General features: G+C 40.7%; 1 protein-coding gene across 4 annotated transcripts in view; it reads left to right on the top strand.

Moving 5' to 3' along the window:
* The window catches only part of LOC124258996, a 50,683-nt gene extending 28,601 nt beyond the window's left edge, over window positions 1–22,082 (top strand). For all 4 annotated transcript variants that reach the window (XM_046693057.1, XM_046693056.1, XM_046693055.1 and 1 more), the window contains 2 exons: window positions 17,690–17,849; window positions 19,617–22,082. In XM_046693057.1, coding sequence (XP_046549013.1) covers window positions 17,690–17,849; window positions 19,617–19,861 — 405 coding nt within the window. In that variant the 3' untranslated portion in view covers window positions 19,862–22,082. The remainder of the gene's footprint in view (window positions 1–17,689; window positions 17,850–19,616) is intronic.
* The last annotated feature ends 4,928 nt before the right edge of the window (window positions 22,083–27,010 follow it).

Raw genomic sequence — 27,010 nt, 5'->3', positions numbered from 1 at the left:
CGAGATAACCACGGAACGGCCAAGGGCGTCATACGACTCTTGCTCAAGCGTGGTTAAAAATACACCTCAGTAAAGTTTTCCAACGGTTTTATAGCAACCAAGTTGACTCTTTTTTAGTTGAGAACATTTAAAGCATCAGTAACAAATTTATTTCGAAGCAAATCCCTGGGGTTTTTTCAACTACACAATTGTCTTGCCTTTGCACGTGTTTGTGATACACACTAGTTGGCATGATTCGCTCACCTGATATCGTTACTATTTGATTTCATAAACACATGTTCATAGAATAGTCGGAATTCAGAATCGGCTTTGCTTTAGAAGAGATTTGTATGAACACAGAAGGAATTTGGTTGCTTGGTTCATTAAAAAAACCTACATATCAAAGGCTGATCTCCAGTTCACTTGGACGAACATATTTAATATTTAATAACACCCTAGAACAGACAATGTTAAAAAAAGACAATGTTTATTTATTGTATCTTCTTCAACAGCCAAAGTATTTCGTTATTTCAGTTTACGGGATAAACTCCTGATGAATCAGCTTTTCCAGAAAAATCCCCGAAACCTCCTTCCAGGGTATCTTTTTACAAATATTTTTCCTTTCAGTCGCGGAACCCCTGAGTGTACTTACCAGTTACCTTGATACCATAATTGTCCACCTCAACCAAATCACACCCCTACCCAAACACGACCATTGTTAACTAACATTGAGGTGGCTGAGCAGCCATGCTTACACTCTGATGTACGGCGCGACTGTTTAAACTTTGGCAGTAAATATCCCTGGAATGTTCTATTGAGAACACGGAACCAGTTATCTTATCTGGGTAGAGTGTAAATTGCTATGAAAGCCAGATGTATGTTTGATTTATCGAAACATGTAAAGGCGTGCGTTGAATTATACTGTTGCTAAGATGTGTTGCTTACAGAACCAGTTCTTAACCCAGGTAGATATGTTTGTTAACCGTGACAAGTGGATTGTGTTATGAGGCAATGGTAACTAAATGGACACTTATGGCAAATGAAAAAATAGTTTTTATGGTAGACAGGTAAAACATTTCTATTCACAAAAGATTACCAAACCAATTCACAAAATACATAATGCCTCAATGTTTTCAAAGATAAACATTCATAGGCCTTCATGTTTAAATGCGTCTGATATCTTTGGGTTGAAAGTTGAAAGGATACTCTTTTCCAGGAAATCTGGTTAAGTGTTAAAGCTCAAGTTAATTATTATTATCATCATCATGACCATCATCTTCATCATCATCATCATCATCATCTGTTCTGTTAACTTCAAAATATAGACTGTAATCTTCGAACATTATTCGGACGCATGTCCTCTCATCTAGCCTGTTATTCTTTGTACATGCAATGATGAGGGCCGAGATTAGAAACTTGTTCGAAAACGGTTCTACCTCTTTATACTGAAGTGTTTCATGTATTGGAATCCTAACGACATATCCAGTAGACGACCTTGATAATGGAACTTCAAGTGGAGTGCGTGGGCTGCTTCGTCTCGATGGGGATGGGGAGGATGGGGTCACAAGCGTACGTGACTAAACTGTGTCCCAGATGATTGCTACCTCCACGGGGAGCCCTTTATCAGGTTCTAATCTCAGGATTTGGTTACGTTACACCAGGAAGTATTGTCACGTGTTTGCTAAACACAAACTGTTGTTTAGTTATATGGACGTGACGAAACGACGTTTGATTCAAAATATTGTACTCTCTTTAAGGAAATAATTGTAAGAAAGGCGTACAAAAAATCTTTGCAGCGAAATTTATGAATAGGTATTTGTTTTTGTTCTCAAATGGCCATCTTAGAAGCGAAGGATGAGGACTATTTTTATGGATATACAACTTCTTTATTCTGTATAGGCGACGTTTCGACATAGATTCTAATGTCGTTGCCAAGCAAGTGATGACTTCTTGTCTAAGCTACTTAGTCTGTTGATGGTTGTGACTGCCACGTCTCCATGTAGACGACGTGTGACTTCTTTGATTGACATTCTTGAAGTTGGGTAGATGAGGACTATTTTTATGGACAACGACATTAGAATCTATGTCGAAACGTCGCCTATACAGAATAAAGAAGTTGTATATCCATAAATAGTCCTCATCCTTCATCTACCCAACTTCTAGAATGCCAATCAAAGAAATCTTAGAAGCGAACAGGATGTCCAATGCTTTTTCAAAGATGAAGGAATGATACTAAATATTCATGCGAGGATGTACTACCATCCCCATTCCTATTCTGGACACCTTGGGTATTTTCAAACGACAAGTCAGTGCATCACAGGGATGGTCAAGAGTAGAAGTTATTATCCATATGTCTTTGTACAAAATCACCCTGAGTGCTACAACTACCGTAAATGTATGTTATAAGTATTGGAGTTGCTCTCACTTCAGAGCTAAGATCGCTTTGTGCAGAGGCACTCTGATGACCAGTATCCCATTGAGCGACGGTTGAACATTGTTCATAGGTTGCTACAGCTGTGCATTCTTCTTGTATGAATTCAAATGTTACCTTTTGCAAACCTTATCAACCCTTCTAGAACAGGTCACACTGATCTTACACGGATTTGGGAGTGGGGCTTCATAATTGGTTGAATTTCGACGCTGTTCTGCAGAACTACATACATGCATTGCTTCAGGCATTAAACCCTGTACTTGTGTTTTGAAGGAGATAATGCATGCTTCTGTTCACTTCAAGATAACCGAGTAGACAAACAAAGCAACATTGTTTATTACTTCAACACTCCTCCATGTTCTATGATACATAGCGGCAGTTGTAATTGTAGTCTACCCTGTGTCTGTCTCACAGTCCCTGAACCACATTATTTTCCCTACAGCCTAGCCTTCCCTGTAGTGCTAAAGCCCTAAACGAAGCAAGTCTAGATTTCCCAGGTTCTGAATCTCTGGCCTCCCTGGGGCTCCTTTTCAATTTAAATGGGCTTGTTTGTTACTATCAAAATTATATATATTCAGAGACTAAGCCTTAGTCTAGTCTACCCTGCACGGCTCTGTTTCGTGAAGAAACCTTAATGCTGGAGGACCGTAAGTCTGCTGAGAAGGTATGACAGTCGTAAAGCTAACATCGCGTCATGGGTACCGCTGAGTTTCTGATATACAAAATAAAGGAAACGTGAATGATGATTCCTTTCAAAGTACCGGTACATAGATCACCAAGTTATGGAAGCTAAACAAAATATTGCGAATATTAGTCATTGCGAATGTGGTATTATGGGGTATCTATTGTTATTGCTGTATCAGAATAGCCCTTCAAACAATCTGCCTGAACATCTGTATGATAAAAGTTACCGCCGTGATCTGTTATGCCCCATTCGATAGGAAATTACGGGTCATTTTCAAGGTCGGGTTGACATTGCCCGACCCATTAAGGGCGTATCCCAGTTCTAGGTTTTCACAAAACAAACATTTGTTAAGTTTTTAAGATGAAATTAAGAGCTGCTGCACAGTGGAAAATGTATTGAATATTTAAAAAGAGTCTTATAGATTTTTTTATCAAACCTTATTCAAATGACTTGCGATTTCCTGTTTACAGAGAGGCGAAGCCCACACGTAATTCGCAAGAAAACATTTAAGCAATAAAATATTCCCTGGGAATTTTCGGGTTATCACAAGTTTGACAAGTTCGCTGTAGGTATTTATTACGTGAAAATCAAATGTGATGTATATTTTATATTTAGATATAAACCCCCTGACAACCTCAACGAATCGGCTACTGTCCTATCGGTTTATGTACGGCTGTCCTAACCTGTTCCCCCGACCCCTCACTTTCAGCGGGGGGTTTATAGCTTTACAGCGTAATGTTGTATCATACATACTCTCGGAATTCGGCATGTATGTGTCGTAAATCTCACTCGAATGGCTGGGGCATATGACGGCCGAGTGCTCAAGTAGGTGAACCAGGCTCTCTGAAGCAGTGTATGAGGGTGTTTTAACACCTGGTTTAAACAAAATGGGGTATGGTAGGACCCCACTGCGTGTATATGATGGAATGTGTTGTATAGTTCATGGTCTGTACAAAATATGATATGTGTGACGTGGGTATTACTTCAGGTTTATTGGTGAGGGCGAGTAGGCGGGGGAAATCGTTGGAGTGTTTCTGTGTAGACAGAGAAAGGACACAGACATCAGTATTTAGAATAGGCAAATTTGATTCAATTATTTGGCTTTTATGAAACATGTTTACGCTAGCTAGTGCGAACAGAGCCTAGCGATTATAGTAGATGCGGATCTTGAATTTATTGTACAAAAAATTGTCTCACTTTGGACATGGTACAAGAAGCGCAAACAGTGTGTATACGAAATAAACTGGGCAAGAAACCCCTTAAGCCATTGTGATACGCTGATAGAAAAATACCAAAACACTATGTCTTGTAGAATTTTAACTTTTTAAGCAAACATTTTGAAACTTGTACTTTTTAGGCTACGGCATACGTTGACCTCTGTATGAGTTCTTGACCTTAGCTACAAGGTATTTGAGAGGTAGTTAAGCACTAAGAAGGTTGGCATCTGTGTACATGTTTATAATATCGGCTTGACCAGTGGTCACCGTGTTCCTACAAATACTTCCGCCCTGCTACACCATGTTTACTTACCTCCAGTTTATGACCTATTGACGCCCGCAACACTTGAACCCATTTAGAGGGGTCAGAACAATATAATTGATCACAATGCGAACAGCACGAGCATGTGAACATGTCTACAATGGCCATTGATCCTCCTCGATCTAGTTTACATGAGACTGTAGTAGTAGCTCTTGCTTTCTCTATTTCCAGTAGTGGTCTTCTCTGACCATTTGATTCATATCTATAACTTCCTTTTTAGATGACTATGAATCTCCCCAAGCGTATTTTATCAGATCATGAAGCTTCAGTTACACGTGTAACGTAATTGTCGGTCCAAAATTTATAACTTGATTGGAATGATCGAATTTGGCGTTCTGTGGCCGCCCTTCCGTTTCCACTGAGAAAATTAATCATCAATATTCCATCTGAAAAGTTTTCCGATTAAGAACTGTTAACGCCCGAAAACCACGTAACCGATTATTTCTGGTTCAATTGGGACATGATATCTCTTTTGTTTATGCAAAGCATGATCAAATTTCAAATCCGGAGTAATTACTGTTCATCTAACCAGGGAGATTTGGGGGTATTTTCGATTTTCTAACAATAGTAAGTCTCCGTTCCCTTTACGGAGAAAAACATGCCCCCAACAGGATTATATGGACTTTCAGTGTCTGTCAAATTTGAAGTAACGCAGCTGTGAAATGAGTGCAGTGGAACACTATCTATGTGCGCTCGGACAAGAAACAGGGTGACCTTGGACTGTACGGAAACAGGCGATTGTTTCTGACTGCAGAACATTTGGCAAGCACTCCGCTTTGAGACTGTAGGATTTATTGTGGCTATTGAAAAGGCTTTGTTGCTTGTATTATTGAATAGCATGCGAATATATGTCAAGTACAATATGCCGACTAGGTAGTTGTTTAAATTTAGTATTCGGATCAACTTAATCCTTCCATCTGATGACATTACTGTGTTCTTTGCGAGGATAAATAATCCTTTATCTGACTAGTAATATACATTTATAAATTGTAGCGTGTTCCCTATGGTCGCCAGTGATAGAGAGTAGCATGGTTAATATCACTTCATTTCTCAATAGCCCTTTCATGTTGGACCTTGTACACTGTAAATACACTGATCTACAACCCTGTCTGTCTGCTCGTATATACCACGCTGTATTCCATTGAAACATACTTGACCTTCTATACAAAGTGGGCGGTAGGGTAGCCTAGTGGTTAAAGCGTTCGCTCATCACACCGAAGACCCAGGTTCGATTCCCTACGTGGGTGCAATGTGTAATGCCAATTTCTGGTGTCCTTGACGTGATATTGCTGGCGTAAAACCATACTCACTCACTCACGCGTATACATAGTAAACCACGAAGGCATCTACCCACCAATAGAGGTTAAATAATCAGTTGAAACCTTTAGAATATATCCTGGCTGTGGAAGTGACATATTCACTGTTTAACTATCTAGTATTGCGACAGAAAGAATCTAGGCTATGTTACACGGAGAAACCGACACCCGCCGTATGTTGGACAATTGACACATGGTTGTCCGTGTATTGTTGATTTACTCTACTGGCTGAGCTGGTACCAAGGAAGACACAGAGACTGCCTCCGTAAATGACATATTATGTTAACAGTACTGTTTTTATTGCACTATATAAATTAATTAGCACAGTTCTACCATCTTTAGAAAACATGAAATTACATCACTGAAAAGCTTTCTGATTCGGCCGGATGGTAGAATCCATTTCGTCCGTGACCACTAACACGTACTGGCTCATGAAAAAGTATTATTGTGCAATAAAATGCGGATTAACTCATAACAAAGGATAAACCTACAATCACTGATATACTCACAAATTCATTTTATTCGTGTTAATTTACAGTTCGTGTACAAAGGCCGTTGTATAGGAAGCCCTTGTCCCATATTTCTGACTTCAATTATGACCATCGAATGCTGTACTATTTACACCCAAGAGTGTGATAATATCGTGTCATATACATGTACGTATGTTTTCTTACTGACATGTTGTATGGTGTTTACATTGGGGCTTGAGAGTTGAGTTCAAGTTTTACTTCGATTTGTCACTGTTTCAGCGTGGGGTTTGGGAAGAAACTGTATTATTCTTGTGACGGGTTCGTTCTATTGCAAAAATATCCACAGGGTACTGAAACAACGGTATCGGCGATGTTTGATGTTAAATGCCCAGTCTGAAGCTATGTTAGATTAGATTGGAATTACACAAATTAACTTTGACTTTAACAATTTTGTTCACATTTGACCATGAACGATGTGACACAATTGTCTGAAATTATAATAAGCTGAGAACTAATAGCTACCATTGTATCAATGTCTGTTCAGGTAGGCTGATGTCAATTAGTGTATGGTTGACTGAAGGAGAATGTAATACCTGACCGGCAATAATTTTATCTGAAATATTGTAATGCTGGACATATTCGATGAAAATTGCAACCACGATCGCCGTGTGAGGAATGTTATCAATAACCGTATCCTCTACATCATTTCCCAGGGGTAAACTTCATTGTGTAATATGACTGCCCAATCTTGCAAAGTGCCTGCGGCCATTTTGAATTACCTCAATTCTCCACCCTTGTCACGTAATGTAATGATAGCGTTGATGTCCATTAAACCACCACAGGTGGACGTTTGGACGCGGTCAGCCCGAGCACCAAGCTGCCAGTGCATTTAGATCAAAGGCTGTGTGGTTTAATTGTTACATTGTGCTATGTTAAATGTTTTATTGACGTAATCCGCGTGGCTAATTTGCTTATTTAATGTTCCTCTTGCTGCTGCAAGTCCGTACAATGTCGTAAACAGCCTGGGGGTGATCTAAAACCCAACAGGTAAAGTCACGTAACTTGTACATTTGCATTTGTGATAAATGCTAACCGAATTCACAACTGAACAGAACATGTTTCTATTCCGAATTAAGAATGAGCCCTTGTAAAGTTACCAATCCGTCCAACATAATTATTTTCTAAACATGGTTGAAACATATTTGTCTTAGACATTTGTAAAGACAGACATGTGCAGTAATTGCTTCAGGTAGCCAGGTGTCCTATGTCAATAAACGCTGAAATATATTACCCCCATTTCTGACCAGTCTGAAATGAATATATTTCAAAGAAAATGCAACTCGTAAATTATGTTCAGAAAATAAAATAAAAAGGAGCCCTGAGACTTATCATCTAGACTTGGCGCATATTCTAGACTGGCATCGGTTGCAGTGGGTATATTTGTTTCAGGGTCTGTATGGTTTAATATTAGTGAAACAACGCCCATCATTTCAATATGTAACGAGTCACCAGATATGTATGTAGCCAAATCATTTTGGTGCTCTGGGTCTTTGTATATTCGCTCTTAATGTCTTCCTAAAACTACGGGGCGGTGAGATAACCTAGTGGTTAAAGCGTTCTCTCGTCATGCCGAAGACCCGGGTTCGATTCCCCACATGGGCACAATGTGTGAAACCCATTTGTGGTGTCCCCCGCCGTGTTATTGCTGGAATATTGCTAAAAGTGGCGCAAAACCATACTCACTCACTTCCTAGAACTAAGAAGAACCAAGACAGGGACAAGATTCCCGAGCAATGATGCGAGTTGTGGAGCTGTCTGAGATGGATGCCTAAATCCTGTAGCTACATGACTCGTGGTCATCACGGTATTATTTTTGGTGTTCTCAACAACAACCTGCAGCGCATATTTAACGTCAAAGACGGGTTTTCATAAATATATTCAGGTAAAATTGCTGATGAATAAGTCAGACCAGGAGATTCATTGGACTTAAAGGGCTTCGGTATACATATATATACATGTGTATATATAGTTACCATCTCTATATACCCTGTCCGCGGTTACCTCAATTCTTTTAAATAATATTCCGTGTAAATATTCCAATTATCATGAAAAAACCGCTTCGGTAAGCGATTGTGATCTTTATCAAAAGCTTTCGTTTACGAATCACTATCGCTGACGAACATGTGAGTGTATTCTGCCCCACCGGTGGCAGCTGTCACAAACACACGTAAAGGCAGGACAATTAGTCAACTGAAAACAATTCAGAATGAAACTGCATCGGACATTATGTTTGAAGCGTTGAAAATAACAAAAAAAACCGTGGGAGCAGTTTGCCTACAGTGGTAACGACGGTCTCTGTCCTTACATGTCTAATTAAATTGTAACTAGGCCTGCTCTTAATAGATCTGGACTCAGGTTGTTTTCTCCCTTCCACTTTAACAGTCAATAACGGAAAATCTCCTACTCGTTATTTTTTTCAAGATGAGGACTTTGTATTGATCTTGATGTAACTTTGCCAGCCTCCAGCTTCACTGTTACACAATACAGATTACATCCAGCGTTAAGTGAAGTAACGTCGGATTCATATCGGCCGAAACCATCAATGGGTTTATTCAGCAGCGCCGATTAGCATCCGCGCTTCTCTATATCAACCTCAAAGGCCATGATTAGATTTAAATTGAATGATTAATGAAGGCTCTACCTGAATTGAAGCCATGGATGTTAAATATAAGGTGATGTTGTGTTTGGAGGAGTCCTTTGATAACCATTGATGTCGGAACTGACATTTTTGGAGGCCCGTCTCCCCAGGGCAAAGGAGAGATAATTCAGGGTTCGCTGGACGAGAGTATAGGTAGTCGGGACTTAATAGCGTTTGGGTGATGTGTTACGATGTGTTGCACATGTAAAGTGCTGGCCGATGTTTTCTCAGTGTAGATTGGGTGTTGCTGTAATAGGGATTTGATGTAATGGCTGTAAGCGTATTCATAGTGAATAGAGAAAGCTATCCTTAGTTCCCCAGCAAGGGGCCCTCGACAACACAGGTCAATGACCTCAGCTGTTCACTGACATCAAAACAGAACAAAATGGGCAAAGTTCCTTGAGACAATAATGGCAACAATTAAAACTTAAAACGAATATTGTTTAGATTTTCCATTTTGTGTATGTGAGATAGAGGTAAAATTCAGCAGGTAAATAAATCCACAAAATAATGACACTAAACAATTTCCTTCCTAGGCTTTTCAACATTATGTACACAGAGTGATTGCAGTATATATTCGTACAGCAAACTCTTAAAGGATTTAAAAACTCATTCCCAAGAAATGCAGAATGTGCATATAGAAAGTATCGTACCCCTTGTCAGAGATTAGTATACGCATAATTTTGGTAGTAAAGGGGATCCTTGTTTTACCCGAGATACATGGGATATATGGGCGGGATGATTGCACCAATATGACTCCAGAAGCTACTTTACTTTTCACTAGCTACTGAGGATTGCGTCCTTTTCAGATGTCATGCGTTAGTCATAGCATATCTAAATATCCTATTATTAATATACAATTTATTTATTATCAAAGTTATTCATAAGAATGAACCTTTTCAGCAAATACAAATGTATAGGAATACTAGCAATCTTAAACGATTTCTTCCCTTCAGTTGTTAGAAACATGTCTTATTTTCTGCTATTTCCTCCGGTCTTTATCACCGATTCAGCAATATTGTTGAGTCATGTCTAAATGTTAGGTGTGGGACCAGCTGTTCACTTGGAGATCGTGCCCGTCCGACGTTTTCCCCGATAAACACAAGGACATTTCCAAGGCCGGACACCTGGTTCTGTCTGACTGTCAGTCGGTTACCACATGATATGTGTGTCAATCGCGTGGAGTGAACACTATCATTTTTTAAGTTTACTTCTTAAGGCTTCCGTGTCTCTGTAGTCCCCAAGTGTGTGTGGTCACGTATCAAGGTCAAGGGAGAAAACTTTCGGACGAATGTTGTGAACGCGTGTTGCTTATTGCACTCCATGACGGGCGGTTGCGTTAGTGCTAATTGGATACAGTTATCGATTGTGTAAATGTGTTTCTTCAATTAAGAATTGTATTGTTACTTTGATCATGTAATCGTATGTAATTGTACCAGCATGTGTCGCACGATTGAAACCATGTTACGATACCGAGAAGTCTAATTAAGGATTCGATTACATTATATGTATAGTGGAAATGTGGAAATAGACCTTTGAGTTTTTCCATGTCATGACTACCCGCCAAGTCGGATGGCGGAGCTGTTTAATAAACTAAGGTGAGGTGAGGTGAAATTAGGTTTTACGTCGTGCTTGAGAATATTTCGCTCACATGACGACGTGCATGCGTGTGTATGTGTATGTGCGGCTGCTTGTACTAGCCCAGACTTAAGCTGGTTTTATAGTGCTAGCCCACTGAGATAACATGCCGCAGTGAAGCATGAATACCCCACTCAGACACATTATACTGACCCCGAGCCGACCAGTCCTTGTTGTACCCCTTAATGCCGAGCGCCAGGCAGGGACCAACAAGTACCATATTTTAACGTCTTTTGGTATGACGCGGTCGGGGATCGAACCCGCGACCTTCCCGTCTCGGGTGGACGCTCTAACCACTACACCACGGAGGCGGTCTTAATACACTAAGGCTGTCATGGGCAACTTCTATTTTGTCTCGCAGTCCCTGAACCACATTATTTTCCCTAATGCCTAGCCCTCCCTACAATGCTAAAGCCCTAAATGAAGCAAGTCTAGATTTCCCCAGGTTCTGAGTTTCAATTCTCACTTGGGCTCCTTTTCAATTTAAATGGGTTTATTTGTTACTATCAAAATTATATATATTCAGAGACTAAGCGTTAGTCTAGGGCAACTTCGAGTGGCCATCTTTGTGGGTGCACACCGTCACTGGACAACAGGAATATAACCTGCCCTCTTGAATACCAGAATATAACCAAAAGAAAATATTCCCTGAAATCTCTAATTCATATGTCGCAATACCTAATGTAGATATTTAAAGAACAAACTGTATTCCGTGTTGTAACAGAGTCCAACAAAGGTTGACGTAAAACGTTAATTTTAGAACAAAAACCTCAGACAATGGTGTACATTTCGTTTGCGTCAGACGGACGCACGTATTCACCTATGTCAACCTGCAGCCTGGAGGTAAGCGTCTCTGTGCTGCATGTACAGCTCCACGCCGTGTCTCTGTACACAGACAGATAGCGATAATGGCGGACTAACGAGAACTGTCACTCTGTAATCTCATTCCAACCAGCCCTGGCTTCATAGCTTACGTCACGCCATAGGTCAGCCTTATCCATGTAGACATGGCGCTATTGACAGCGTTGTCATGTTCCACAATTACACCATACAGTGGGGGTCTTGGTTGCAGGTTCATCGGGTTGTCAGAAAGTAGATTTTACTGATTATGCTCATCTACACGGTAACGACTTCAAAGTTGCACCTCAGAGCCACATTCTCCATATAATGAGATCTTTTAAAAAATTTCGATTCAGTTCAAAATAGGCTCATACAGGCTATTCTTAAATTGTCTTGAAGTATTTTCTTACATCTCTACAGGTTTTCCAGAAGTCATTAGGATACCTACTTTTTGTATATCCACATCAGCGATGTGCAGTGGTAGGAAACGTGAAAAAGTATCTGCCATTAATCATCGATTGCTATTCAAAGAATGCTAAGCTAGTATACAACACATGGGTTTTGGATCGGTATGACATGACAATAAGCTCTTTACGTGTAGTCACGTCTTTGTCCAAGCTGATTGTTCCAAGACTATGCGATGCAGAAGGTTTGATAAGTAATAACTAGTATCAACTGGAAGAACAAAAGAACATTGTTGTCAGTAGTGAGTGTAAGGATGTCTTCAACTGCAGCCAGTACGGTAGTATCAAGGAGTCTATTCTCTCAATGAACGGCTCTGGACAGATGCTAGTACCAAGGAGGTAACAGGGCGCCAAATACCCTTGTTGATAGTTTGAAAGCGATATGTCAGTAGATCTGTATAATTTACGATCACTGCTTTTTGGACAGTTAGTGTCAGTTATACTAGTATATACTCAGCGTATCCTCATACAGTTGTTGGGGCCGTGGGGTAGCCTAATGGTTAAAGCGTTGGCTCGTCACGCCGAAGACCCGGGTTCGAATCCCCAAATGGGTACAATGTGTGAAGCCCATTTCTGGTGTCCCCCGCCGTGATGTTGCTGGAATATTGCTAAAAGCGGCGTAAAACCAGTCAGTCAGTCATACAGTTGTTACTCCATAGGTTAACACACGCGTGAAGATCCGGGTTGAGTCTTCAGTAACCGATGCTTGTCGGAAGAGACGACTAACGGGATCGGGTACTTGGCTGACAAATATCATCTTATCCCAGTTGTATAGATAGATAGTCCTGATATCAGTTAATGGATTGTGTGGTTCAGACTGGTTATTTACATACTGCCGTCATATAGCTGGAATATTCCTCAACGCGGCGTTACACAACCAACTAACCTATAACTATAGGTTACATGGAACGTGAAACCAACCACACCCCAGGTTAAAGATATACCTCTGCGTAGATGATCAGGCCGTTTGCCGTAGAACACGGCACTTCCTCTTTCACGTTGTAATGCGATACAGCTCAGTAAGCAGCCCGTGCAGAAGAATATAAATACGCACATTTCCCAGGTGTTTTGGTGCTATGGAAGAAGCTCTTTGTGGCGAGGTAGTCAGCACGTGGCGTGCTTTTGTTAACTTTAGCATACATCATCGCAACATCATCGGTGACCATATGTCGGTGTTGATGTTGGCACCCAAGCAGTGCTTCCAGTCGTATCGCCCTTTTGGTACCAAACGAAGAATTCTTTCTTGTGAAAGGTTTCCGTGTTTTTTTCTTATTGGTGCATTAATGGGCATGGAATGTAACTCGAAGTCTCGAAGACGCCAACTGCATAATGCACTTAAATGCATGTTTGTGATGCGTCTGATTAATCCAGTTATTAAAAAGAACAAATTGGTAAATAAATTAGAGAAGGTTACAGAAGGTTTCCAGGAGCATTTTTGCCGCATGAAGCGACTATGTGGATCGAGTGGTCGGACCGGCGACTTAATGGAATTGATCCTAACCACAGGTCATTGCTCCTCTGTGTATTTGGTACGGACCGTCTGTTTTCAAGCCGGCGTGATATAGCGAAATACATGTATTGCTATATCGGCGCTTAATACTAAAAGCATTATTGTATCAGCGTCTACAAATGCCTACCTATTTCATTATATATTAGCAAACAGTAAAACGTGGGATCCAAACACAATCTTATATAATAGGAAATTCTATATTTCTTGTGTATGGATTGTTGGCATCATCGATAATTCAGTTTGTGGAAAACACAAGCACGCATATGTCAAGAGCTATCAAATGAACCAGTACGTTTCCGTATATCTGAAGTAAACGTACGGAAGACTGCTGCAAGGTGTATCTCTCACCGCTCCTAGTAATGAATGTTGACAGATGGGAGATGCAGAGGAAGTGAAGGCAAGCTCCCTGGGTCACGATGTACTTGAATACAGACATATTGGCAACAACCGTATATATCGCTCACACTAGGTTACAAAGCTTGAGAAAAAGTAATTAATGTGCAAGGTTAGGGCGATCTCTCACGGGAATCTTGGAATCACACTTCGTATGTGTGAAGTATGTTTTAGAAAAATTATACTCATGGAAACGAATAAGGGAACACCTGAAAGTACAAGTGTTCCTTTATTCGTTTCCGGGTTTCTTCACAAACTTTGTATTGCACTGTGGGTGAAATTCTGGAAAAGAATACAGGAATACTTGTACTTTCAGGTGTTCCTTATTCGTTTTCATGAGTATATTTTAGCATGCATCTTATATTTGCTTCACTTGTAAAACTGACAGCACAAAACAACATTCATTTATTTATTCGTTGCATCTGGAAATAGTGTGTGCAATGTCCAAGAACTGTAGATGCGTGTTTACCTACTATGGATTGGTAGTTATTGATATTTGCCAGGTTATTACTTTCCCGACCTACTTACTTCGTCAATCAAATTCCTGTATATTGCCGCATCGATCACCTGTGTACAAATACTCCTACCTACCACACATAGATCGCTCCAATGTCAGGCTTAGCCCGTGTAGTATGGCAATACATAGTATACCATGTCTATATATCTAACAATAGCCGTATTGTAGGAATTCCGTTGTGGTACATTTATGCAGCCTCGGTTCAAATACATTGATTTCAACAGCTGGTGAGAATGGGATAGATTATGGAGGTTATGTGGAATGTTATATTTAAATACGTGCCCTTGCATTTCAGTAAAAAATAAAATAAAAATAGCATTAAAGGTTATGGCTATTTCAACTGAAATATACGGAATTACAGTATTTATGTACAAAATTAGGATATTTCTTTTTACTGTATGAAGGTACCGTAAGGTCACCAATGTAAGGTCTATAAAAGGTAGTAGTCGCTTGGTTGGTCAATCCTTTAAGTCATTCATTCGGTTCGGTGGTTGTTTGCCGCCTCACCCAGCAATATTCAATCTATATGGCGGTGGTCTGTAAATAATCGAGTCTGGACCAGACAATCCAGTCCTCATTGGGGTATACAGTGAACTAAAATACAGGCAATTCTAATTACACTTTGCGAGTCCTAATTACACGTTACTGGTCAAGACGGGGAAAACTGGCCGAAGTCCAGTAAAGCTGGACTATAGATTCAACACTTCATCATTCAGCCCCGGCGTCCAGCCAGACACAATCCTCGTCGTTTCCCTATACAGTCCAACACCAGGTGTTCCCGGAGTAGATTTGTATCGATCCTGTATACAATCCCCCCAGGTTTCGTCATCAATTATGTACACTGGTCAGGCTGTTGGCTCTAGTAGGAGCCCATATGTCGTCGTAAATATGACTCGTAGAGGTGTCTTCTGACAGCGGGCGTGATTACAACTCGGCCATATGAGCTGTTAAAATGGTCTTCATTATTGGATCTCGTGGCCTCCTGGGTAGCTGAGGCTGTGTATAGGCTGTAATTGAACAGGTTATTGCGATTGAAACGCATCCATTCCAAACTCATGTTTGATCGTATAATCACTGGAGGCCCAGACTTTGTTTTACGCGACGCAGATCATTGTGTAAAGTTATCGTGGGTTCGAATCCCAGAATCTCCTTGACGATGTTCAAGTCAGCACCACGCACGTGCTCATGGATTTCTCTCAGGGGCTGTGGAGTAGTGGTTCTAGTGGTTAAAGCATCCGCTCGTCACGCCGATGACCCGGGTTCGATTCCCACATGGGTACAATGTGTGAAGCCTATTTCTGGTGTTCCCCGCCGTGATATTGCTGGAACATTGCTAGAAAGCGGCGTAGAAGTAAAAATTTCACTCAATCACTAGGAACAATTTCTCTATATGTACACCGCTCTCTTAGCTCTGATATCTCAGGTTCGGGTGCCATACATGCCGCCACTACATTAAGGCACTGTGTATCACTATACTATCGGCTCTAAGAATATCGCCTCCCTAGATGGTCGGCTTGTTTATTCTACCTAATTCCGTCAATCAACCAAACATCAATAGTTAATGTTTTCTAGCCAGAGGGTTTTTCGCTGTCAGAGATGCGTGTTGCGATTTCGAGTCTGATGATGTTTCGATTTTTTTGCCGTTGAATACATCAATACGTCAATCGGGGAAAGAAAATGAATCAGTCAGATCGGAATACCAGACTTAGCCCTCGGTCTGTTATCTAGAAGCCTTACAGTAGAAACTGCACCCCGGGGCCACTATATCGATAACACCTATTGATCAGGTGGCTAAAGGCTTGGTATCAATACTGATTCAATGGAAGACAACACTATACAAATCAGCGTGATTCTGGTTTAATTATGTCCCAAAGGTTGGGAAAACATTTAAAAGCTTTTGATTTCTTATTCCTAGTTTTTGATATTCTTCTGTTCACACTCTCATGCAAAACGTAAAATAATTGATATTTTACCCAAATACACCATCTTGACCAGTGACAGGTGCTGGTTCACTGACACTGAACAACTTTAACTCCTTATATTTTGTCAGTGGTAGTCTGAATCAAGTGGTTAAAGCGTTCGCTCATCACACCTATTGCCCGGTTTGATCCCCAACATGAATACAACGAGTTATGCGTCCATGTGGACATTCCCTCGACGTGATGTTGCTGGAATGTCGCTGAAAGCGGTCTGATAAGATCCTTGGCACATTGTTTTGAAAGCTGACCCATCATTTACAAATATCAACTGAACTGAGGCCCATGTATTCAATCAGCCCAACGCCGTGGACACAGAAGCTGTCTCCAATTAGTTGTACGGCCCTATGCACGATATGTCCTCTCCCGGTCATGCCACGGTTACTGCTAGATGTACCGCGATCGTGTGTATGTCTGGCAAATGGATACAGTTATGAAGGAACTCCTAACCATTTGCTTAAATCCCAGTCCAGCTTGTTTAATGACTGAACGAAAACATTATAAATTATTGACATGACGATGTCATGTACTCGCTGCACTGGGAAAACAACGTTCGTGTTCGGGCGGAATCTGACTTATCATGAAATACCAATGTGTCTCTCTTCCATAGTACTTGAACTAAAAGCCCTAGGAAACTTCGTCCTCTTATCAAATATGCATCTGAACTCAGATCAAAACGCCATTTCGTCGGTTTCCGTAACTATCCACGCTGCGATGTGTTGGGAACGTAACGTTGAGAGGTTAACGGTGACATTCATAATGTCATGTCAAACATTTCGATCAGTTCATCCGCAAGTAACCTGTCGTCATTATGTCTTCAAGACAAATAAAGAAGTCAATATCCCAAAAGTACTTGACTAATGTTCGTTACTTCTAAATTGTTGTTCTTCAAAGCACTAATTAAGTCTTTGGACAAACCTGGCATGACATAACTATGTAACTGAGAGCGAACTGCGTGTATGACTGACTGACTCAACCATGACCATGGACTGGTATCGATTTTCTGTTCTTTTCAGTCCACCTTTGTTTCTGTTTAACTGAAAATTGAACTAATTGTTGACTGAAGTTTTGGTTTTTCATCTTTCAAAATCGAACAACCTGGTCTCCATTGTGTTTTACAAAACTTCCAGCGAACACACGTCAAACCAGATTAATCGTTTGAAACAAAGAATTAGGGAATCCTTTTTCAAAATTTCAAATACAAACGTATGACACATGTAAATTCTTTTGCAGGAGACGATGCGAGTTCAGGACAAAGCATTGCTAGGGCAACTGCAGCGTTGCCAGGAGACAATTGAAAGTATTAAACAACAAAGGGCTCTCTGGGAGGAATGTTCGGAGGATGACCTTGATGAGGGTGATGAAGACCATTGGGAAGATTGGGAAATATCAGGTGAGCACGGTGCTTTGGTACAAGGTATATTTATTAGATTATTATATTTAGATTATGGGCATGTCGTTTTTTAGTTATGAGACGATAGTTCGTTTCATGTTTAGACTTACGCGTTATACACTACACCTTCTAAGAACAAGTCTAAACATATGAAGCGAACTATCGTCTCATAGCCAAAACACGACATGCACATCATCTAAACATGTATGTAATTAAGCTCATAGACATGTATAGAACCTTAACGTGTCCAAAATTATGGATTATTTAACGTGTTTACGTTTGGTATTTGAATCTAAGGACATTATTACAGTGCATTTAGTCTTTCATTGTGACCAACCGATCCTCATGTTAATCGGCTCTTAAGGTCACGCGGGATGCTTTGAAAATGACAGGGTACCACAAATATCCTATTCTGAATATGTGAGTTGATGTGAGGTAGCCTAGTGGTCTGAGCGTTCGCTCGTCACGCCGAAGGTCCGGGTTCGATTCCCCACATGGGTACAATGTGTGAAGCCCATTTCTGATGTCCCCGCCGTGACATTGCTGGAATAATATGCGGCGTAAAACTGAAGTCACTTACTCACTAGGAACATTTCGAAACATACCGGATATCCACTACACAATTTGCAACAATCAATGTGCTTTTCGGAAACATCAAATGGGTTAGATCAATGTTATCCATTACATATATTCTTGATGGTTCGCTGTGAAGTCACGCGTAGTAAGATAAGATTGCATGTTAACATCGGGAGATCCTGAAAGTAATCAGATACACGCTGGGAATCCGAGTGTACATTCATCACCCACTCTCGTGGGAGAATTACAGTCATCAAGCATTGATGACTGAAGGTGTGGTGCTCCCCACACAGCCACGCTCCACTGTAAACAATGACCAGCTATTCTCAGACACCGGAAGTATCTTTGTTTCTATGGCAACTGAACAAATTCTCCTCGTAAATTCCTACCAGCTGTTATTTTCGATGACATAGAAATCAATATATCGGAAGTAGGCTGACAAAATGGCATTTTAGGTAGTGATTGTTGATCTAACAATAATTGATTCGACGTCAATAATATAGCTATTTGTGAATACTGTTTGTGTTCCGTTGTACACTTGTCTTGGGAGAAATATTTCTTGCACATATGCTTGACCTTATTGTGCGTTATCTGAGTTATTACCTTTCTATCACGTTGCCATATCCTTGATAAACATTCATGATTGTCGCACTGCATACATCTTTACTACTGTTTTTTTATCACGAGGTTTGTAGGGTCGCCAATATGATATTGTGGAGGGATGGTGGCTGGGTTCTGTATCAAACATGCATATTAAACAATTAATTGCTCCAGGAAACAATGTAAATATATATAACGGAAGCCCTCTAAACCGGCATGCGTTGGGACCGGCAAAAATACCGGTATAGCGGGCGGGCCGATTTAGAGAACGTTTCCCTTTTGAACCTGAGAATGATATTCCGTGTGCCATAAAATACGACTGAACAACGTGTTGATAGTCAGTGTGTTAATTTTGTCAAATTTACTGTTTTCATTCACACGTTTTGTTGTAGAACTGATGTTTTTCTATTGATCCTCATGTTTTACATAGACAAAGTTAAAATGAACACTGGACATATTCAGAAAACTAATGGGTTAGTTATGGGTTCATGGTATTGTTTTCATTCATTCATTGCCTCGGATCTCTACGAGAAACTGAAATCTATAACTTCCTTATGTGTTTAAGTAATTAAAATATTTCCTCACTTTCAGAATTTGAGCGGAGTTTTGCCGAGGGGTCTGAGTATGCGTCGTCGACGTTGTCGAGTAAAGACAGTCGGTCCAGCGGCAGCACCACGACGAGCGGCGTGTCCAGCATGGCGTCACAACGGTCAGACAGATCGGATAGATCAGAGAAGGCACCCAGCATGTACCAGTTCTCCTCCTCCCAAAATGCCACATCCAAAGTGTCAAGGACAAACTCGTACTTCCGGCAAGACCTTGAGGTCACTGTGTGAAACTGGTTATGATTGGTTGTGGAGTGTACTTAATGTGTTGACTGTGATGTGACAGGACATCCTGCATTTCGCTTCCAGTTGAGGATGGATCACGTTGATTCCTACCGAATGGACACCTTCAAGTTTGGTGCGCAACTAAAATGTGATAGTGGAAGGCATTGTGTGCTTGTTCAGCTGTGATGATATGTGAACATTTTCGGACGTGTTTGCAAAGCATAATGTGCTAGACACTGCGGCTAGGTGGCGCTACAACGTCACGTGACTTAGCATCGCCCACCAAAGGTGCTACATTAAAGAAAACATAGGAACCGTATAATGTTATCGCACTGGAATAAGAGCATGAAAACAAAAGTTGGCCCTTTGAGAAGAAGGTTCAAACGAATAAAAGTGTGATTTTGTGAATGTGTGAAAGAAATCATAAAAGCACGATTTGATGAACGTTGACCTTCACCTGTAGTAAGGTCAAGGTCAAAACCTTGACAATGGAGGATGGCATTTATCAGTTTTCAATTGTTAAACCACGATCACAATATTTTTGCATGGAAAGGTCACGAGACATATCTTGTTTTTATTTTTTGTGTACAACTCTCCCATGACATGCTTCCAAATGCAATACAGTGTGTATATGTGTACAGCCTCCATACTCAGTCCTCTCCGGTGTGTTATTGACAATAGCTCCTGTGTGTTAAACTGTTCGAGTGTCCCTTTATCTTCAGTCAGAAGAGTTATGATTAAGTATCGATAGGCCACTGCACCCGGCAGCTCTTTATCTCTACCGGTTGTGTCTAGTCCGTTTATTGTAAAGAACAATTATATTCATAACACTTGGTCAATTTGCAGTTTGAACTCTGAATTATTATATTCAATAGAAATATGGCCAACTGCAGCATGATAACAAAATTCGTGCAACTCAACATTCAGCTTCAAAGGGGAGAATGTCTAGTTGATTCCACAATCAGATTTGAAGAACCCATGTATTTTGTATTCCCTTTGCCAAGCTATACTGCTCTATTATCACTTCTTGTTTACATACACTGTATTGCAGGTTGTGTTCATATACGTGGATCTGTCCGGACCACAGTTTACAAGGATAAGGCTGTTGAAAAGAATATTACGCTATGGGTAGTAACGCTATGGTGATTTATACACATTTGGACTTCGGTTTCAGCTGTCTCAGACTGTTGACACCATGGGGACTTGTAATGTAACGACATCAGCCCGCATTGCTCGCAGTGAAAAACAAGAATTTAAAATAAAAACTGATATTTGTTACGATTGATTACATACAGCTGTACTCTTATTTATTTTAATAAATATCGTATAATAATAATAATAAATAATAATAATTACAGGTATGTCATGTGCAACCAAGAAGCATGTAATAATGAGACGAAGCAACTATATATCGATGTACGTACATATCGTATGATAAGAAAAAACACCAGTTTACTCCAGTCTGTCAGATTTTGTATTGTTATGAAAAAGGTACGAATCCCAGGTTTTTATGTTAGCATTGCTCCTTGTTGCAAATTAAAACATAATATGTGGATCAGATCCACAGAGCGTTCATTGGCGTACGACCTATTGCAACTCATGGCTTACGAACGATGTAGCGCTTCGAATGCTTTGTGGATCTGGGTCATGGCCGCCGGTACTCTGGAATTAGCGGACATTTGCAACGTGAATCTAGACAATCGATAGACTATACATTGTATATAATCCGACAGTGCTAACAGTTCGCACCATGTGTTAGATAACAGTCCAGTTGTTTGGACATGCTAAATTTCAAAACGTACCATGATTTGATTTGGAATGGCAGTGTCAGTATCCCATGCATTCGTGCTATTTATGGCATGCATTCATTGTTGGACGTCATGTACGTCTTTGATGTCGGAGTCGAGCACATCTGTTACGCCATCAGGGCCCCGCTGCACAAAGCGATCTTAGTGCTACAGCCGTCTTAATGTTATATTATGGGAGCAACGATCGTCTCAGCATTGGGATCGCTTTGTGCAAGTGGGCCCTAGTCTCTGAAATGACTACCTGCGGTTCAAGGCGACAAAACAAGTAACCTCTCAAAGCAAAAGAAGTCTTTCTTTACCTTTCAGAATTCGGACATCACACATGATTCTAATAAAAGGGCAAATTGTCCTTTGATATTATTGAAACTGTATATTTTTAATGTTATTTGCATTGTACAGTAAAGCGCCTGTTGAAAGTAGTCATGTGTGTTTTGTGTTTGTCCGGACAATCAACAGAAACTCGGTGGATATTCGTGGAACATTTACCTCTGAACAACACCGATGACATGCCATTTTCGGTGGCACTTCGCATCACAGAGCATTTACACTGTGCTGTCTATTATACTCTTCTACTACAGCGAGACATAATCAACAAGATCAACGTCTCAAATTTCATCATCGTGAAAATCCGGGTAAGAATTGATCTTCAGTAAGCCATGCTTGTCGAAAGAGGCGACTAACAGGATCTGGCGGTCAGGCTCGCTGACTTGATTGACACATGTCATCGTATCCCAATTGCGTAGATCGATGCTCATGATGTTGATCACAGTATTGTCTGGTCCAGACTCGATTATTTACAGACCGTCGCCATATAGCTGCAATATTGCAGGGTGCGGCGTAAAACTAAACTCACTCACTCATCATCGGATATCTATGGCAAATCGAGCGCTAGAGTCTCTGAAAATATATGAGAGAAACAAAGAGATGCATTCAAATTGAAAAGGAGCCTCAGTAAGATTCGGAACCTGAGAAATCTAGACTTGTTCCATTAAGGGCGTTTGCATTACAGTAGTGCTGGGTGGAACAGGAAGTATTGTTCAGGGACTGTGAGGTATGGGAGTTACGGTCACCTTATAGCGCTAAGATAGCTTTGTACAACGGCAGCCTGTTTACTGAAGAAATGGTGCTCTGTGTACATCACAGATGAATCTCATAGGCACCAGCTCATCACTTTGATTCAGGGGAGATTTGCGTTGGCGGAGAAAAAACATCGCATTGGAAATTAACATTTCCCTTTCGGTGTTCCATAGAATTCCCACAGAGGTAGAAAAACACGGAAATACATGCCGCCATTGGGTGGAGTGTGGATGTAATAGACATCGATTTCACAGCCATAATTCAAATCGGGTTTGATCATATCCATGCCTAAAGGTGAGGAAGTGTTCCATCGTTTTGTAGTCATGACAACCTTCCCAGTGCAGTCAGTATCAGCAATCGATTTCCTGTATAGCAAGATAAAATACCATCATAATCATTACTTTATTAATCAAAACAGAAGCCCGGACACATACACGTTGCCCATACAGAACCTGCAGTGTATAATACACACATACCCCGGATTTAAGGCCTGATAAAAGTATTAACTTAAAGATCCTCCTGATAAGAATCGAGTTGTACAGTACAGACCGTCCCGTCAGTTGGTATCAAGAGGTATGTTGACCTGCTACACACCCGGAGTGAGTTCGGTTGGACTAACTGTATTTTGGTTAAATCACGGCGTTTCAGTTTGGTACTGGGAAAGACCGACCTAAAGAAGGTCTGAACCCATGAGAGCGGGTATAGAACCGACGACCACAGATACGTAATCAGGACGTCGAACCCTCGAACATAGAGTCTGGACCCCATCCACAGGGAGATTTGCAGTGTTAACGATGCCCGAAGAGGGTGTTATCGATGACTCTCAGAACATAACTTTCTTCCATTCTAGACAATGAGGGGATAACTCCGAGCAGCTATTTCACTATTTCACCTTTCATAAAACAGACAGATATGGATGAGTTCCTAATGTAGTTACACATTCACACTGACATGAAGTGGTATTAATCAGCTTGGTTAATACCATAACGTAAAGTGAAGAATGGCCATTTGATTACTACACTATGCCATCTTCCTTGCTTAGTCGGCTGTCGATGACACGGAGTTTTAAATTTTAACAGCTTTAGTAACACTACTGTGGCATTTCTGGTGGATAAAAAAATCAGAATTGCTAAATTCGTAAAAGATTTTGCTTTCTATCTAAAGTATTTAATTACACGCTAAGAGTTTATGCACCCCTTTTACCTCGTGAAATTACGATATGTTTACTTTGTACATTAGGCGCAGGGGAAGAAATGCATTTGGAAGCAAACTAATCATACTGACTTAAGCACTGCAAACGAATAATAAGTTAAATCATTTGGTGACACGTTGTTAAACACACGCCATTATTTAACTAGTCGTTAGCCCACAAACACAAATACAAGTGCATCTCCCCCTAAACCCTTTCTCTAAATACGGTTATCCGTGCTTGCAAAATGCATCTGAATGGTCTGTGTTGATGTGTTAACTTGTCTTAAATATCGAGGTGCATCTGAACACTTCAATTCGTTTACATATAAAACTCTTAGGGTTTAGGGGTTAATTTGTACATTCACACCCTTGATATGTGTGGGCGGACGCAAATCTCACATTAAGGGCGCCCGATCAGATCAACCTTTCTTCATCCATGCCTCTCAAATGGCGATCTTTCATTTCAGACAAAGTAACTTAATCCGAATTCCCCACACCAATTAACTATTTCAGAAGATTGTAACATCAAAGTATGTTCAGTTAATTGCCTCACAGAAGAGACAGTACGCGTGAGCAGTTATTCTGGTGCAGCATCAGTTAAGACAGAATCAAAGAGACATATTCAGGAACCTGATTTCCTAAGTCTCCATCAGTGTAATGGACAAGAAAAACCCTTGCAAACACTAGGGCGATGAGTGTCACTAACTTTATCTCCATTTCCTTTCATACACGCTTGTCATGTTAGCTTAAGTCATTTCACAAATCAATACTTAAAATCCTGGAAATCACATACAGGCATTGAACATTAAACGTTGGGTTTTTTTCATACTGGAGATTTAACGGACGCTTCCGGCTAATGTGTATTTAGTACTCAGAGTGAGTTCGGTTTTACGCCGCTTTTAGCAATATTTCAACAATATCACGGCGGGGGACATCAGAAATGGGCTTCACACATTTTACCCGTATGGGGAATCGAACCTGGGTCTTCGGCGTGACGAGCGAACGCTTTAACCATTAGGCTACCCCACCTCCCCTTTAGAACTCAGAGAAATACTTCGTCAGCACTGGCAACTGCACCACATGTTTAGGAACACTGATTTCATTAAAGCCTCTAACAATACATGTATTATAGTTGCAGAAACATCAGTTCAGTTCAGTTTGTATCTGGTACATTTGAGTGGTCCGATTCACAATTTAACTGCCATTGAGAACTTTGCATTGAAATATGTTGAAAATTTAATTCAAATGGATGGATGCTTTGTCCTTTTCAATGACTAGAATGCAATCATTTGCCTTGAATCCTATCGTCATGTGGATGTTCTTAATACAGAGGGGGGCGGTGGGGTAGTCTAGTGGTTAAAGCGTGGGCTCGCCACGCCGAAGACCCGGGTTCGAATCCCCACATGGGTACAACGTGTGAAGCCCATTTCTGGTGTCCCCCGCCGTGATGTTGCTGGAATATTGCTTAAAGCGGCGTAAAGCCAAACCCAGTCAGTCAGTCTTAATACAGAGAGGTCATAGGCCTTTAATACATGTAATGTGGTTATGGGTGTACATAGAATCATAATTTAACAAGTGGAACTTCTTAGGTTCATAGGGCGGTGGGGTAGCCTTGTGGTTAAAGCGTTCGCTCATCACGCGAAGACCCGGGTTCGATTCCCCACATGGGTACAATATGTGAAGTCCATTTCTGGTGTCCCCCCGAATTGAAATTGCTGATATATTGCTAAAAGTGGCGTAAAACTAAACTCACTCACTCACTCTTAGCAGGTATTATGTATTTGCTATTTCTCTTCCTTACAACATTGTGACTTGACATTATCTAAGCAAATTTCTGTAAACTAGGTTAAAGAATATAACATTGATTACAAGCGAGTTGTTCTCTGAGATCAGCATGAACGGACATACAAGTAATAAATAATATTTCTTTTCTAGTGTTTGAATCAAATTCTGTGATCTCTCTCGATTGCGTGAGCTCCACGTGAATCTTGCAAGTACAATTCGAGTGAGTGAGTATGGTTTTACGCCGCTTTTAGCAATATTCCAGCAAAATCACGGCGGGGGGACACCAGCAATGGGCTTCACCCATTTCACCCATCGAACAAGGGACTTTGGTGTGACGAGCAAACGCTTTAACTACTAAGCCACCCGACCGCCCCAAGTGCAATTTGAAGGATTTCAATGTTTTTAGACAATATATACGCATTAATCTTTAAGAAAGCAACATTTAAAGATGGAAATAAGTTGTCAGTGTATTTAATAATGATAGAGAACGGTGTCAATTTTGAATACTTAAAGTCAGAAGAAAAGCAACTAGGAGTGAGTGAGTTTGGTTTTACGCCGCTTTTAGCAATATTCCAGCAATATCGCGGCGGGGGGACACCAGAACTGGGCTTCACACATTGTACCCATGTGGGGAATCGAGCCCGGGTCTCCGGCGTGTGACGAGCGAACGCATTAACCACTAGGCTACCCCCAAAAGCCTCAGGAAGTGATCTGGAACATGCAAGTAGTTTTCTTACAATAACATTACATAACCACATGAATAAAGCTAATGCTTACTATACGGTGCCCTGTTAGTTTTACAGTCTGATCATGCAGTAATAGCAGTTTATTTAAAACAGTTCTGGGATATCATTTTGGGATATCTAAATGTGGTTAGTATTTTATAGGCAGTGTTTTGTTTCCATCAAAATTCTGTATTTTCAGAGCCTACGTGTTAGTCTGACACGTTTCCTATACTCCACAAAACCGAGGGTGGCACCTATTATTGCCACGTGTTACAAGATGGGAATATAACAAGAAACGTTTCCCACAACCCTTGGTCAGCTATACATGTACACAATATACCTCCGACACCACCGCCCTTTGTGCTTTGATGCCTAAAGAAGACTAGGTCCTGATCAGTAGATCTTTAGTTGGGTAAAGTCTTCCTTCTCAAGGTTCTTAGAATGTCCGATCAGAATTCTCTGAACACGTTATACAAGCAGCACAGCTGAAACTAGCAAGTGAAGTTGCTTCAAGCAGTGTATGGTCTAGCCAACATGATACACATGAAAGTTTACAAGTGTCTGTCAGT

This window comes from Haliotis rubra, unplaced genomic scaffold (genome assembly GCF_003918875.1).
Source record: "Haliotis rubra isolate DU_JTF1 unplaced genomic scaffold, ASM391887v1 Scf705, whole genome shotgun sequence".
In the NCBI taxonomy this organism is placed as follows: Eukaryota; Metazoa; Mollusca; class Gastropoda; order Lepetellida; family Haliotidae; genus Haliotis; species Haliotis rubra.
Note: the sequence above shows the minus strand (reverse complement) of the source record. Positions and strands in the feature narration are given on the sequence as shown.